At 41.9% G+C, this 14,370-nt stretch overlaps 1 protein-coding gene across 1 annotated transcript; it reads right to left on the bottom strand.

Moving 5' to 3' along the window:
• Positions 1-200: 200 nt before the first annotated feature.
• Positions 201-6,139, bottom strand: rdh8a (retinol dehydrogenase 8a; the record flags this gene model as incomplete). Its single annotated transcript, XM_080856894.1, has 6 exons — positions 201-533; positions 1,422-1,605; positions 1,712-1,805; positions 2,225-2,404; positions 3,164-3,325; positions 6,034-6,139. 6 exons carry the CDS (start codon positions 6,137-6,139, stop codon positions 306-308), a joined length of 954 nt encoding a protein of 317 aa, XP_080713020.1. The 3' UTR covers positions 201-305.
• Between the last annotated feature and the right edge of the window lie 8,231 nt (positions 6,140-14,370).

Genomic DNA, 14,370 nt, shown 5'->3' with positions numbered 1-14,370 from the left:
ATAACTTGTACATGTATTACAGACCACTGGAAAGTGCCACATTTTCTGAATACCCCTTCTGTTCACATACTGTATACGTGTATTGATATGTTTGCATGGCAGGATGGATTTTAGGCTTCCAGGAAGTTACTTTAGGAGAGGATGGATTTTAGACAGCCCGGCATTTACTATCATTTAGCACAAAATGCAGCGGCCTGTGTCTCTGAGTGTGCTCTAATGCTTTTTAACCCACTAAACTCAGGGACAGCCAGGATCACAGTGCAACAGAGCAAGCCTGAGCCAGGACGACTCACTGCTGCCTCCTGTCAGTTTGGTGAGATAGTGCGCCTACTAAAGCAACTGCATGTCAAGTACTTCAGAATTGTCATAGAGATGTGCATGAGCGGGCCAAAGTTGAAGAGGAGGTTGTAGAAGGTGTGCACCGACAGTCCGCCCGTCTCATCCGCGTATTTCATGGCCACGATGGGCGTGTACAAACTGTTGGTCAGGTTCCTGAAGCGGGGTCGAGTGGACTCAATCACCTTCTTGGTACACTGGTCACAGACAGAGAGAGAGAGAGAGAGGGAGAGAGAGAGAGAGAGAGAGAGAGAGAGAGAGAGAGAGAGAGAGAGAGAGAGAGAGTAAGAGCATTATTTATAATATATATGATTATATATATTGTAATTATAACTTGTACAGTCCTTCTCCAACCATATTAACAATGTCAGATTGCCTTTTTACATCTACGCAAAATCTCAAGACTGCACCCTGCACAGCACTGCACGGAAGTCTTACTCAATGCTCTAGTCACTTCACACATTAACTATTGCTATACGATCGTGGCAGGCATCCCCAATAAACTCATTCACCGGCTCCAACTCCCCCAGAACTCTGGTACGGATTATTAGACATTACGCCCCTGCTGATTCAATTACACTGACTCCCTGTATTATAACGGATTGCCTTCAAATCTAATTAAGGATATTGAAAGCTCTTCATAATCTTTCCCCTGCCTGCATCACAGACCTCAGATCTATACTCCCTTATCATCAGGAGGTCTACTGGCCCATCAGTCAGCAGTCTCAGCACAATGGCTGCTAGGGCCTTGCTGCTCTGCTAACAACATACAAACATACTATTGAATGGTTTTATTGATCTTATGTGATGTAATGGCACCACATTCCATTAGAAAATGCATTATCCTTATTATTATCATTATTATCATCATTATTATTATTATTATTATTATTATTATTATTAATAATAATAATAATGAGTCCCTGCGTTCCAGCCAGGATAAAGCTGTGCAAACGGAATTGGAGTTAATAAGTAGAAAAAAACAGTGTATAGTAGTATTAAAAATCTGCCAAGCTTATGCACAAAGCTTGGATTTAAACAAGGCCTTTTAGATTACGACAGAGTCGGCCAAAAGATTAACCTACTTTGGCAATGTCTTCTGGAGTTTGGCCCATGGCCTCAAAGATGTCCATGGAGGACGGTATGTAGACGTCCTTAAAGTAGCGTATGGTGTCTGTGTCTGCTCCGGGATACTCCATCTTCGCTACATCCTCCATCATCTTCATCTCAAACTCAGTGTGCACTGGCCCCGGCTCGATCAGTGACATACTGCCAAGGGGAAAAGTGTGTGTGTGTGTGTGAGATATTTGGCCTCTCAAAGGATGGCTACTGATCTGAGAGTGTAAGGGGTGTGTGTGTGTTGGGGGGTGCTTACTTCACGTTGAACTTGAGCAGCTGCACTGCTAGGCTCTCACAGAAACCCTCCACGGCGAACTTTGAGGCTGTGTAGACATCATTGAACACCACACCTGCAGATATGTTGGGTAAGGTGACATGCTTTCTGGGGAGAAATGTTTTCATGTTTTCTTATAGACAGCAGTTAAAGATCCTTATTGATCATATCAGTATCCTCTGGGCTTACATCATTAGTAAAATGCATGGCCTTTCACTGTTATCACTATTGATTATTTGTGGACAGTATTGGCACTGCTCATTCTGTGTGTGGCCGGGGAACTAGTTTCTAGGTGAAAAACAGTTCAGGAAAAAAATCATTAGCACTTGAAATAGACCAAGAGTGGTACGAAAACTCCATATAAAACCCTCCACATTGTTAAATGACTCATTAAGCATTTTCATTTTTTCCATTGAATGTCACACTTTCTGAAGTGCCTCTGTTGTGTCATGGTTTCCATGTTAGGCTCTGTGTGTCTACCCCTGCTTACCGTACCTTGCAGGCCCATGACGCTGCTCATGACGACAATGTGACCGGACCTGCGCTTCTTCATGTCAGGAACCACCTCTTTGATCATGCGCACCATGCCAAAGAAGTTTGTCTCAAACACCTTCTTCATCTCTTCCATACTGATGCTCTCAATGGGTCCCAGGAGCCCGATACCTGCATTGTTGACTGAGGAAAACGGTTAATTTACATCGGGGGCTTCTTGAAAGGTGACGCTACAGCCTACCATTGTTGTCTTCCTACGCTGAAGACTGTACAAATTGCAAACATGCACCATGGATAAGAGCGAAATTCAACACACTAGATGGTGTAGAGAAGCCATTTAGTTACAGATTCCAACCTATTATCCAGGAGCTAAGTTTAGTATTTAATTCCTCTAAAGCTCCTTTAATATTTCATAATTCAAAATAATAAATTCAATTATTTATTGAAATACTTTTCTGCAGCTGTAGACAGATTTGGGTATTTTAAGTCAGTACACAACATTCTAATTAAAAAAAAATCCTCCTCTCCTAAACTCTACACTGAAGCTGTTTACTTGCTTGCTGAGAGAACAACTTTGAGCTTTGGCAGTTGGAGTCTTTGGCGTGCCAAGCATACCACTTTGGCCACGTCTGGAACTCACTTGCACAACAAAATCACATGACATCCTGCTGGACTGACGAAAGCAGCCACTCAACTTCGATGACTGCTTTGGCACAGCGGTGAGTAATTGGATAATTAAACCTGACGTAAATTGCATGACACAACTTCAACCACAAGGTGTCATCCCATGACTTGAAAGGGTGATGTAATTATCTGGGTATGAGGTTGACATAGGACAAAGGGGGGGGTGGGGGGGCTTGGTGCCGTGTCTTGGCCACAAACTCACACCACAATATTTCACAATATTACCATCTGCTAACATGGCACTCTGATGATACTCACTGAGGATGTCGATATGGCGGTCCTTGACGCTGTTGACGCACTCTTTGACAGACTGGTCGCTGCACACATCCAGGGGCTGTAGAGTCAGGGTCTGCCCAAATGCATCGCCCGCTGCCTCCACCAGCTTGTCCTTCTTCTTGAGATCGCGCATGGTGGCAATGACTGCGGTTGAGTGAATCATGAAGTGAGGCAGAGAACTGCAGTGTGAGTGTATCACAGTGAATTTATTGAATGTATTATTATTTGTGTTGAACTTGTTTGTTGTTACTGTGTGTGACTGAATAAAAACATATATCATATATCATATCAATTTAAATGTAATAGAAGTATATGAATAATTTTCCAGTGTCATCTAATGTCAAAAATGAATTTATTATTTATTATTTTGAGTGGTAAAGAGATGGAAAACAAACTCTCTCACCCTTTTACTGCTGCTCTCCATTTCTATTATCCATTTACCACTCATTTGAGTAACCCATACACATACATTGACTACCTACTTAAAGGCACACACACACACACACAAACACACATACACACACACACACACACACACACACACGCACACACACACACACACACACACACATGCACACACACACACACACACACACACATGCACACATACACACACACAGACAAACACAGGCATGCAAACACTGATGCATACATACCACAACCACCATCCGATTACACAGTTACCCAATCCCTTCTGTGGAAAATTCCCCCCTAAGCATGTTTTACTAATCAGGACAGATGTGCTAGCAAACAGGTGTGTGTCACTTCCAAATAGTCCCCATTCCCTGGTGGACCCTGGACCTGTCAATGAAAGTAACCCACATACACAGTGCATGTGTCTATCACAGAAGGGAGGTTTATCACAGCTCCTGCTTATCGCCTCAGTGGGGAGTAGGGTGTAATCTCACAGTTTCATCTCTGTAATCTCGCAAGCAAGCAAGACATCAGGAATGGATTACTGACAAACATTATGTAAACAGCACAGTGGCACTGGATCAACAACTCCATGTTGGATTGCGAAACATACTATCTGTTCAGAAATGTATGGACATACAGTATATGACATACCTTTTCTGTTGAAGGCATTTGTATGGAAATGCAGAAAAAAAGGTTCTGTTTTTTTTTTTTTTTTTTTGAGCGGCAAAATTCTCCAACTGATGAATATTCCTTTTTTTTATCTTTGTGTAAAACCACTGAAAATAACTTCCTAATTGCTTCCAGTTTCCAGTTGTTTTGGTTAGTTGTGATTTATTTGTGTGAAGTCTGTTTTGTTATGGGTCACCCATTCCGAATTTGGTTTGATTTGAAACCTCTGAGCTATGAGGCCAAGATAATTCCCATCTTATTCTTCCACTGTGCTCGTGTGCTTTTCCTTGAGCAACGTTTTTTACTTCCATAAAATCCCTGTGATACCAAGAGGAACGGCACGGAACAACTACCCCGAGAGGCTTAGAGTAGAGTTAGAGTTTCATTCAATTAGGTGCTGTTCATTACTAGCCTGGTGACACCAGCCTACGTATTTCCGCCTGAATTGATTTCAAGACGGAATGAAATGGATTCACAGGCTGGTAATGGCCAGGCTAGTTCATTACGCTGACATGCGTTACTGCAATCCTTCAAAGGGCAACATTTCCCAACAGCCACTTTGCTATGTTATTCTATGTGTAAGGAAATCCCAAGGCCGTTAATTATATATTTTTTAAACCAATAAGTGTCTGTGCGGACACCATCAGGTGCGCGTTCAAGGACGGACAGAGGGAGTGTTTTTGAAACCCTCTGAGGACATTTCATTTCCTATGTGCCAGGTCTCCATGTACCTAAGGTCTGCTGGAGGGCAATCTTTATCCAAACAGTCCTTTTCCGAAGTGCCACACATACAAGTGCTTTCCTGTATTTAACAGAACAACAATTCCATTGTTCTTGCATTGGCTCTCACTGCAATGCTAGGGCAGCTTAAATATTTTTAAGTGGACCACACTGCCTAGTAATTGGATTCTTTGGTCGGGCTCCTCTAAAATTGGCATATGCCACTGGTACTCATTAGAACTTCGATCAACAAATGTTTTAATCTTCCTGGATTTCCTGTCTGCTCACACACAGACCAACTATGTTGCAACATTCTCCAATTCAGAAAAACAGGGCAAAGTTCAACAAGATTTATCTCAAGCAGGGACTGTGTTTAGGGAGCATTTGCCACCTCTGTTGCACAGTTATAAATCATAACAGATGAACCAAATAACTAAAAACGGATACTCCTTGTCAGTGACATTGAGGAGGTGCGTGTAAGATTCATCTAAGTAGGTGACTATAGAACAATGTATGGGAGTCTTCTGCCCCAGTGAATCCCGATGAAGACTTCAAACAATCCGTTCTTTCGGAGTGAGCCCTCGCTTGTACAGGTCTCAAACTTTGTCCTTCTCTCACACTCGCTCTAGCGTGCTCTATAGGCACATTAGATACGGCACTAAACCGGGGCAGCGGTCTACAATTCAGTGCGATAAAGGGGGCTTTGTGCTGGAGAAGTCACTTGAAAGAGAACTGGCAGTCTTTCTAGTGATCTCCGCCTGGAAATCGGCATCCTTCTGTAGCTGTACCCTGGAAACTGCGCTTTCAAATGGTAATAGCTGGATAAGGGGGGAGTCCGGACGAAGCGGTTCGATTAAGGATCTCTCATTAAAGACAGCCTTAGACTTCGTCGGAAATCACATAGTCTTATTAAATATTACCATCACTTTATGCATTTATTTAACAGCTAACTGTGGAAAAAAAACCTCACAACACAAATGTGAAAGAAACTTGAAATGAGTGTTTTTGCTGAAAGAGTGGAAACAACGTAAAGAGAGCGCATTTACCATGGTAACGCTTCTTCTCATCTTTGGCAAGTAGGACGGCAATTCGTAACCCAATTCCAGAGGAGCAACCGGTGATCAGCACCACTTTTTGTCCACTGCTCGCCATGGTGTGTCCGGCTTGATTGTGCGTCCTCATGGGTCCCTGCTCTGGATTGTTGTCGCTAAAGCAAGTCCGATCCTAGGACTTTGAAAACTAAAGCGGATCATGCAACAAGGCGGCCATGTGAGCAAGAAATGCAGTCACATGTCAAATCAAATCGACTACAACGAAAACTTTTACGGATTTGCAGGCTAAGCATGTGGGTGGCACAACCAAGTGCTTTATCATCTATCTGATGTTTGCTTGCTGTCCATAGATAGAGTGGTAGTAGCCTAATCAGTAGTTCTACCTCATGATTCCTGCCTACAGCATAAGCTCCCAAAAACATACTGATGTGTTTATGCTGTGTGGTTGTTTAGACTACTGAAAATGCTTACGGTTAGGGTAAAGATGTACTGACCTATAGCCTATAGTAGAGTACAGTAGTGTACAGTACAGTACCGTACAGTACAGCATAGAGACAAGGACAGACCCAAAACTACATTGGTGATTAACGGTTCACCCCAAGTGTCAGGGGTCTTAGTGGATATATAGGGGAGAAAATCTTTCTTACAACTGAGAGACTTATTTTAAGCCAGCCGATTCAATCTAGCTTTCAAATGTGACTTCCAGTAAACCATTGCTAAACCGTTCTCCATATTTAAAAAAATTCCTTATGTGACAAACACAAGAAGTGTTCTTTACTGCAGTATCAAAACAACAAACTTGTACCAATAGGGGAGAGTTAAGTCAAGTTACAACCAAAGGGAATATGAGACATAAATAAAACTAATGCACAAGTTCAGGATTTGTGCCACCAATTGAAACCTTAGTGTCAAATAACAAAAGTGGTCTTGTGGCTCAACTTGCCCCATGTTAGGGATATTATAATTATACATCATATTATAATTATAATTGACCCAGCTGACAGGGTAAGTTAAGACAATAAAGAAATAGAGAACAAATAACCCTAAAATATAATTCTAAATACAATTATTAATAATTAAATCCCCCATTCTGCTGTTTTTATTGGTGTTCGTGATTCCCCATTCATGTGATCTAACTAATTTGAAACCTGAAGATGGTTTGCAGAGTCTTTAGGATTAAGGAATAGACATGGAAGATAAATTAGGTGAAAATTGTATTCTTTTGAGGAACATTCACAGATGACTTGTTTTTCACTTTCAATATATACTCTCAACTGTATATTTAGCATGATTGCACACTTTTTAACATAATGTAAACACCAACATGTCACAAAATGTCATAGCATCGCAAACTTTGTAGCCAAACACAAAAACACACTAACAAAAACAATGACAAGAACATCACTACGTCACTTATGTATGGAAAATCATCCACAAGGAGAGAAAAAAAACACATATAGGCCTAGGGCTACACGCACATGACTACGGAGGCCCATTTGACATACAATGTCAGTTATCCATTATGAGGATTCAACATTCATTTCAGAACCAAATATTTTGACATAACATCATGTAAACCGGTGGTCGTATCATATCATATCCTCCAGGCTCTGTCTCATTTTTGGTCACTATTTTGGGAACAGTGCTTTGTCTAGCAACCTAGAACTACACTTTTGCTAATTCATACACATGTTTTGACAAACTGCCAGTGAATCAACATATCTGATATAACCTTTTTAACTGAGACAAATTACTTTTGATGTCATACCTGATATGCCTGATTTACCTTAGATCTTACCTGATATGCCAAAAAAAAAACTTTGACAGACAAGAAAAAAACGTATGATATGCTTACCATTTAATCCCAATGGTTCCCTCCTCAACAGCAAGCTGAAAATGGAGAATGCAAACTAAAATTAGGGTTACATGACGAAAATTGTGTATGGTTGCCCAGATACGGCTGGTAAGGTCAATTTCCCCAATGGCTCATCTTACCCCACTCCCCCCTATATGTGTTGTGTTGTATATGTGAAAAAAATAATTATACAGTGACTTTGGTCTCCCTTCCTCTTCCTTTCTCTACCTCTCCTTATCCTTCCTTTAAAGCTATCTCCTCTAACTAGTACTTAACTCGCCCTTACAGTAGTTACATTCCTGCACTTATTGTTACACTAGGTCTCTATTGCTCGAAGCTTGATTGTTCTCTCCTTTGTTTGTTGCTCTGTATAAAAGCGTCGTCAAAATGACTAAATGTAAATGCAAATGTTGTACTGTTCTCATATCAAAATATTGTCATTCCATTATACTCTTAATGGCTTATGTGTTCATTAGAGTTGGTTGTTGCTGCAGTCTGGCCTTCACTTTAAATTACAGAAGCAGATATCAGTTTTACAGATCACGGATTAAAAAAATCTTAAAACTCTTGGGCAGTTCTTGTTATTAGGCTACCACAGATGGGCATGTGTATTTTAGACATGGCCGTTTGTGCCATATTTCATTTAATTTTATTGGGTTTTATTTCACATTGTGGCTAATACATATTTTTTCTCAACAAAATACATATTTACAGAACGCCAGAGTTGATGTTATCCACAGCTTGACATTATCCTCGCTTGTGGTAGAAAACCCACGGTTCTACTGCCACCTGTCGTCATAGGCAAGGTACTGCAAAACAACAAAAAATATGTAGATTGAACAGACAACCATCCATTCCTTGCATACTGATACCCGGCGACCTGTGATACCTGCCTGAACTGCAAAATCAAGGCATTCCACTAGATAATAATCTAGAATTGAACACAAAACCTTTTCGAATAAGAATTATACTAGTATTATAGTAAGATGGGAACTGGACCATAGCCTTTAGAGCGGAACATTTTCCCCAGGGTCAGCAAACACGGTGTTTGTTAGAACTCATGGCTAGAATGGTCTGAGAGGTGTCAAGGTACAGGTGACAAGATCATTACCTTCAGAGTGCAAAGGTCACATCCATGTCGGGGCTTGTTGGTCATTGCGCAGCAGCCACATCTGCAAGACCACAAAGCTGGTTTGTAAAAAACACACTCATTGTCTGTCTCCTAACTCACGTTGTGTCTCTCCCTCTGTCTGTCTCTTTCTCCCTCTATTTCCCCCTCTCTTTTCCTCTCTCTTTTATCCACCCCCAATGTTTTTCCTTCATATCTTCTATATCTATGACATTGAGCTTATGCCAGCATGTCGAGCAGTTAGTGATACATGAATGTAACCTATTTGTAGTCACCAACATTTTGATTAGTAACTGTAATTTAATTATAATTTATTTCTCAGTAGCTGGAACAGATTACAGCAGTGGTCCCCAACCACCGGGGCACACGGCCCGGTACCGGTCCGTGAGGCGTTTGTTACCGGGCTGCACAGAAAGAATAATTAATTTATTTCAATTCCGCTGAATTAAGTATTAGCGTCTGAAAGGTGTTATATTTTGATAAACGACCGGATTTTCCCGGACGTCACATTCGCCTGTGCCTCATGTCACGTCAAGACGCTTGTCTGATTCAAGTGATACGTCACTCAAAAAATAAGCCCGCAAACTACCGAAAATAAGTAAAAAAACAAACATCTTTGTAGAACTTCTTTGCAAAGGTGAAAAGGCCAACTAAGGAGTCAGAAGAGAGGAGCCTACGACCTAAAAAAAGAAAGCTTCTTTTAACAGACAGTAGTCATACTTAAAATACGGGTTTATCACAACAGGTGATTCTCACGCGCCAAGTATGCTCTGTTTAATATGTGGCGACAAGCTAGCAAACGCCAATGAAGCCTTCAAAACTGCTTCTGCACATGGAGACCAAGCACTGATTCAGAGTTATGGTGAGTTGTATTTTTCATGCACTTAACGTTTGTAATACAACTACGTGACTAATAAGAGGTGTAAAATGACACCTTGAAGCCGGTCCATGAAAAAAATTGCCTACATTAAACCGGTCCGTGGTGCAAAAAAGGTTGGGGACCCCTGGATTACAGTACATTACATTTATTTTGTAATTTTGTTTTGTAACTCAGTTACGTGTAACTAGTTTCTCCTCAACCCTGGCTATAACAACCAAAGAATACAAAATGGAAAAGATATCATGATTGATTGTATCACACAACAGAAACAACATATCGACCTCAGACTTTAAAGGTGCATTAAGGATTAATAGCTATTCGCTAAAGGTATGATAGCAGCTAAAACTAACGACATCTCTTGAAATGTGCTGACTTTGACATTATGACAAACTAATTACTCAACGACTGTTCTTACACAGTTAAACATCTAGCAAGTGCAACACAAGACTAAGCAAGACCGCAAATAAGCTACTTACTAGATCGGCAGAAGGTAATCAAAGTCAGGTCGGCGGGCATCGGCAGGCAAAACTACAGAAGGCAGTTATATGCCTATCGACCCTGCTATGCCATTGGCACGGACGCAATTCTCCATATTAAAAGTCATTGTAGAGCCCCAATTTTTTTTAGCTGTTATTTTAAGGTTAAACTGCTTATCCTAACCCTAATCCTGAAGCATAATTGTTGCATATTGTGCCTTTAAACAAGTGTTGTTTCATTGTCTTTCAACACTTGGAATATTTTCTTTAGAAATGGCAGCTCTCATGTCATCATTATTAGAACTAAATATTGGATAAACTTTACAACAAGCAATACTGTAATGGCAAACTTTCTTCTAAGGGGATAAGTAGAGTTTGTTTTTATGTTTTATAATGCAATGTATTTAAAAAATATATAGACCAGTTCCCTTCATTTTATGTTGGTTATGGGTGTACTCTGTAATAACTGTATGACCATATATACGTAGCTTTTTTTTGTGATCCATTGTGTTCCTCTGCTGAAGCCAAAATGACAGTAATTCCTGATGGAACTCTAAACTTGGACTTTCCATTTGTGTTCAATCATTGGTTGCACCCCAGTGCATGTACAATCGTTGCGGCCCTCCAGTCTTCATTGAGTATTTAAATTAAACAATATTTAGTCAGTTCATGATTTGTTCTTTTGAGGCTGGGACACAACCACCATGTTCCAGGCGCTGTTTCTACTGTGAGTTGATTTTCTACAATGCAAAAATCGATGTTTGTGTTCAGAGATAAAGTGAATTTCAGTGAGATTGTTTCTATGGTCAGAGCATATATGAGTGAGAGATTGCGCCATTAGGGGGTGTCAAGTTATGGGTAAGTCAGATACTGTGGTGTAGCTGTGGGGAGGACAGGTAAAGATGTGGGGAGGACAGGGGGTGAGATGGACAGGGCCAGCGTTCCTGGCGTGCCTTGGCCTGTGCCCGAGGGGAAAGTGGACAGGTGTGTGTGTGTGTGTTTTCGGGAGAAAGTCAGGCCAGAATGATGAGGTGGAGCTATGGACCCTCCTTGCAATCACTCTGGTATTTCACACCAGCAGAGAATGGAAGAAAAATGGGGAGAGTGAACAAAAAAGAGGGAAGGAAAAAAAATACAGGCCCCTACACGCTGCCCACCCCCCCCCCCCCCCCACACACACACACATTGCTTTCAGAGTCTCTCTCATAAGTCCCTCTCCTTCCCCTCTTCTATGAGACTCTTTACAGTCATTTAACCTCCCTCTCCCTCCCAGTTTCCTCCCAGCATGTCTTATTGTCTGTCTCTCTTCCCTCCTCTGCCAGGCTTCATGGGCCAATTGCCATTGGAAGGCCTAAAGCTATGTCAGGGAGCCATCCATGTTTGACCTTTGACCTTTGATGTGACCTCTGGGGCCGTTGTCCTGCTGAGTCCTCTACCCCGCCCCGTGCCTGCGGTGGCTAGTCCTCCCTGGCCAGACACACACACATCCCAGGTGTCACTTTGCAGGTCCCTACCTGTAGATATTCGAATGCGTGTATCTCCGCTGACATTTAAATATATGGGGTATTTAACAAATCTCAGTTTGTGCTGCCACTGCCAAGTCCCTCATTATTCTTTTGAAACTCGGCAGAGATTTTCAAATTTATGCTATAATTTGCCAACTACTAGGCCATAATAATAAAACTGGCATCAGAAATCAATAAACACATACAGTATTTATGTTATGTCGTTTAGCAACACCTTTGAGGTAGGGACAGAAATGCATTGATGCAAATTACTTGACAGTTCCATATAAAACTATTGTAACACTTTCCCATGTCACTTGGCAAAAGTGATTTGTTGCAGGGCGGCAGTACACTTGGCATAAGGGCAGATAAAAACACGCTTGGCGCTTTAAATAGCAGAGGGTGTGGAATCGTGCTGCTTGGACATTAGAGGGATTCTATGGAGCAGCAGTGGGCCCGGTTCTGAAAGGACAAGCAGAGCCCATGTGACAGGGCCCAGGGGCAGCGGAATGTTTGCGTCAGGTCAGCAGTGGCGCTCTTCCCTCTTTTGTGTGCTGTCTGCTGAGAGGGTGAGGAATGCAAACTTCACAAGAGCAGAGGAGTGGAGAGAGAGAGAGGGAGAAGAAAGGAGCCTACCAAGGGGAAGAAAAGAAGGAGAGAAAGAGAGAGAAAGTGAGAGTCCTTTGAGAGAGGGAGAAAAGGGCAGTCTCAGGGAGATGGAAAAGGAGGGCGGGGAAGCAGAGGGACAGAGAATACAAGTGAACTAAACCAGAGAAGGAGAGAGAGAGAGACAGAGAGAGAGAGAGAGAGACAGAGAGAGTGTGTGAGAGAGAGAGAGAGAGAGACAGAGAGAGTGTGAGAGAGAGAGACAGACGGGGAGACAGTGTGTTTGGTCCTGATGGAGTAGGTTGTTTGCAGAGGTTATTTAAGAGGTTTGATCCTAGATGTTAATTAGCTTTGCCGTCCCCCATCTGTAATTATGACATTGACACGTCACTGATAAACACTCCCACCTATCCACCAGACTGGCCATGACATCAGAGCAGAGAGGCACTTTATGTTCTTTTTAGATTCGAATTTGTATAAAAAAAGCGAAGACATTTTTATAAATAAATATATTAAACATACTTACTTTTACCTTACTGCTTGACTACTGTTTAGGAGCATTTAAAGTCAAAGTTCTTACTGTTCTTTTACATTTCATTATGGAAACTGAGGAGTTAGTGCTTTGTCTTTCTGTGGGAAAGATCCGTTTCCAACACAGCTCTCAATCTCCAGGTTCTGAACTATGTTAACATTTTCACTAACTCTGCTTGATCCTATCCCATCCAGTCAGGACATCTCAGGCTGTGTAGACAAAAACAGTATGCCATCTGATATGAAACAGCCTACAAACAGAATGATGTGTTTAAAGTAAGAGACTTAACTTACTGCTTCTGCCTGCAATCATAAGCTTGAATTGGAAAAGGGATCGCTATGTGTGGGGTCCTTGTGCTGAATTGGATGGGTGTGGGATAGCAGTGATATATAGGTGAGAGAGACGGCGCACTGCATTGCGACATGTCTGCCTTTACTGCTGGAACTGCTCGCTCTGCACACGGAAAGGTCTGGACAGCGTTTGACAACAAGCAGATTTATATCATCAGGTGACGCCTGAAGACAGGGCCATGTATCATTATCTGTCTTTGTTCGACTTATTTATTGTGGAAATAATTGCAAGACCGTCTCTCTTGCATTTGTGTGTCATATCACTAAAGATCAGCGGCTGGTCTGTGAAGATTCCATCTCATTATGGCGCTTTCCCACAAAGCAACTTTACTTTAGTGGGGATCTGGCTGACACTCTGCCTAGGCTGAGCTCAGGGCCTGGTCTGCTTCAGAGAGTGGCGGAATGGATGGTGACATGGTATGTGTGTGTGTGTGTGTGTGTGTGTGTGTGTGTGTGTGTGTGTGTGTGTGTGTGTGTGTGTGTGTGTGTGTGTGTGTGTGTGTGTGTGTGTGTGTGTGTGTGTGTGTGTGTGTGTGTGTGTGTGTGTGTGTGTGTGTTGTGAGGTCAAGGCTCCCTTCGTGAGATCTCAAGGTCCTTCTTTTTCACAGATAAACCCATATTCACTGACATGCTCTGGCTTCGGTCCAAGGCAAGCAAAACACCATTTCCTGTCCGAACAGCTCCAGAAACACACTCCGACTTTGGAGACTCTGTGATGTGGTTGGTTGGACGATAAGCTGTCAGATGATTTCCAGGCCTGTGTGAGCATGTTAATTACACTCATTAAGACAGCCCTTATTATGAATTTGCATTCAAATCCACTCTAGTAAAGGTACCCTGAAGTTGAATTATTCATAGCTTCCAATACACACATTCATTTCACTAGATGATTCAGTTGTGCCTATCTCACCATATGCTTTATTAATGGATTTCTCCTTTTTCTCTGAAGCCTTAAAGTAAGATTGTCTGTGGTGCAACCGATAGTGGTCAAATAAAGA

The sequence above is a fragment of the Sprattus sprattus genome (genome assembly GCF_963457725.1).
Source record: "Sprattus sprattus genome assembly, chromosome: 18".
In the NCBI taxonomy this organism is placed as follows: domain Eukaryota; kingdom Metazoa; phylum Chordata; class Actinopteri; order Clupeiformes; family Clupeidae; genus Sprattus; species Sprattus sprattus.
This window is presented reverse-complemented; position numbering and strand designations above follow the sequence as displayed.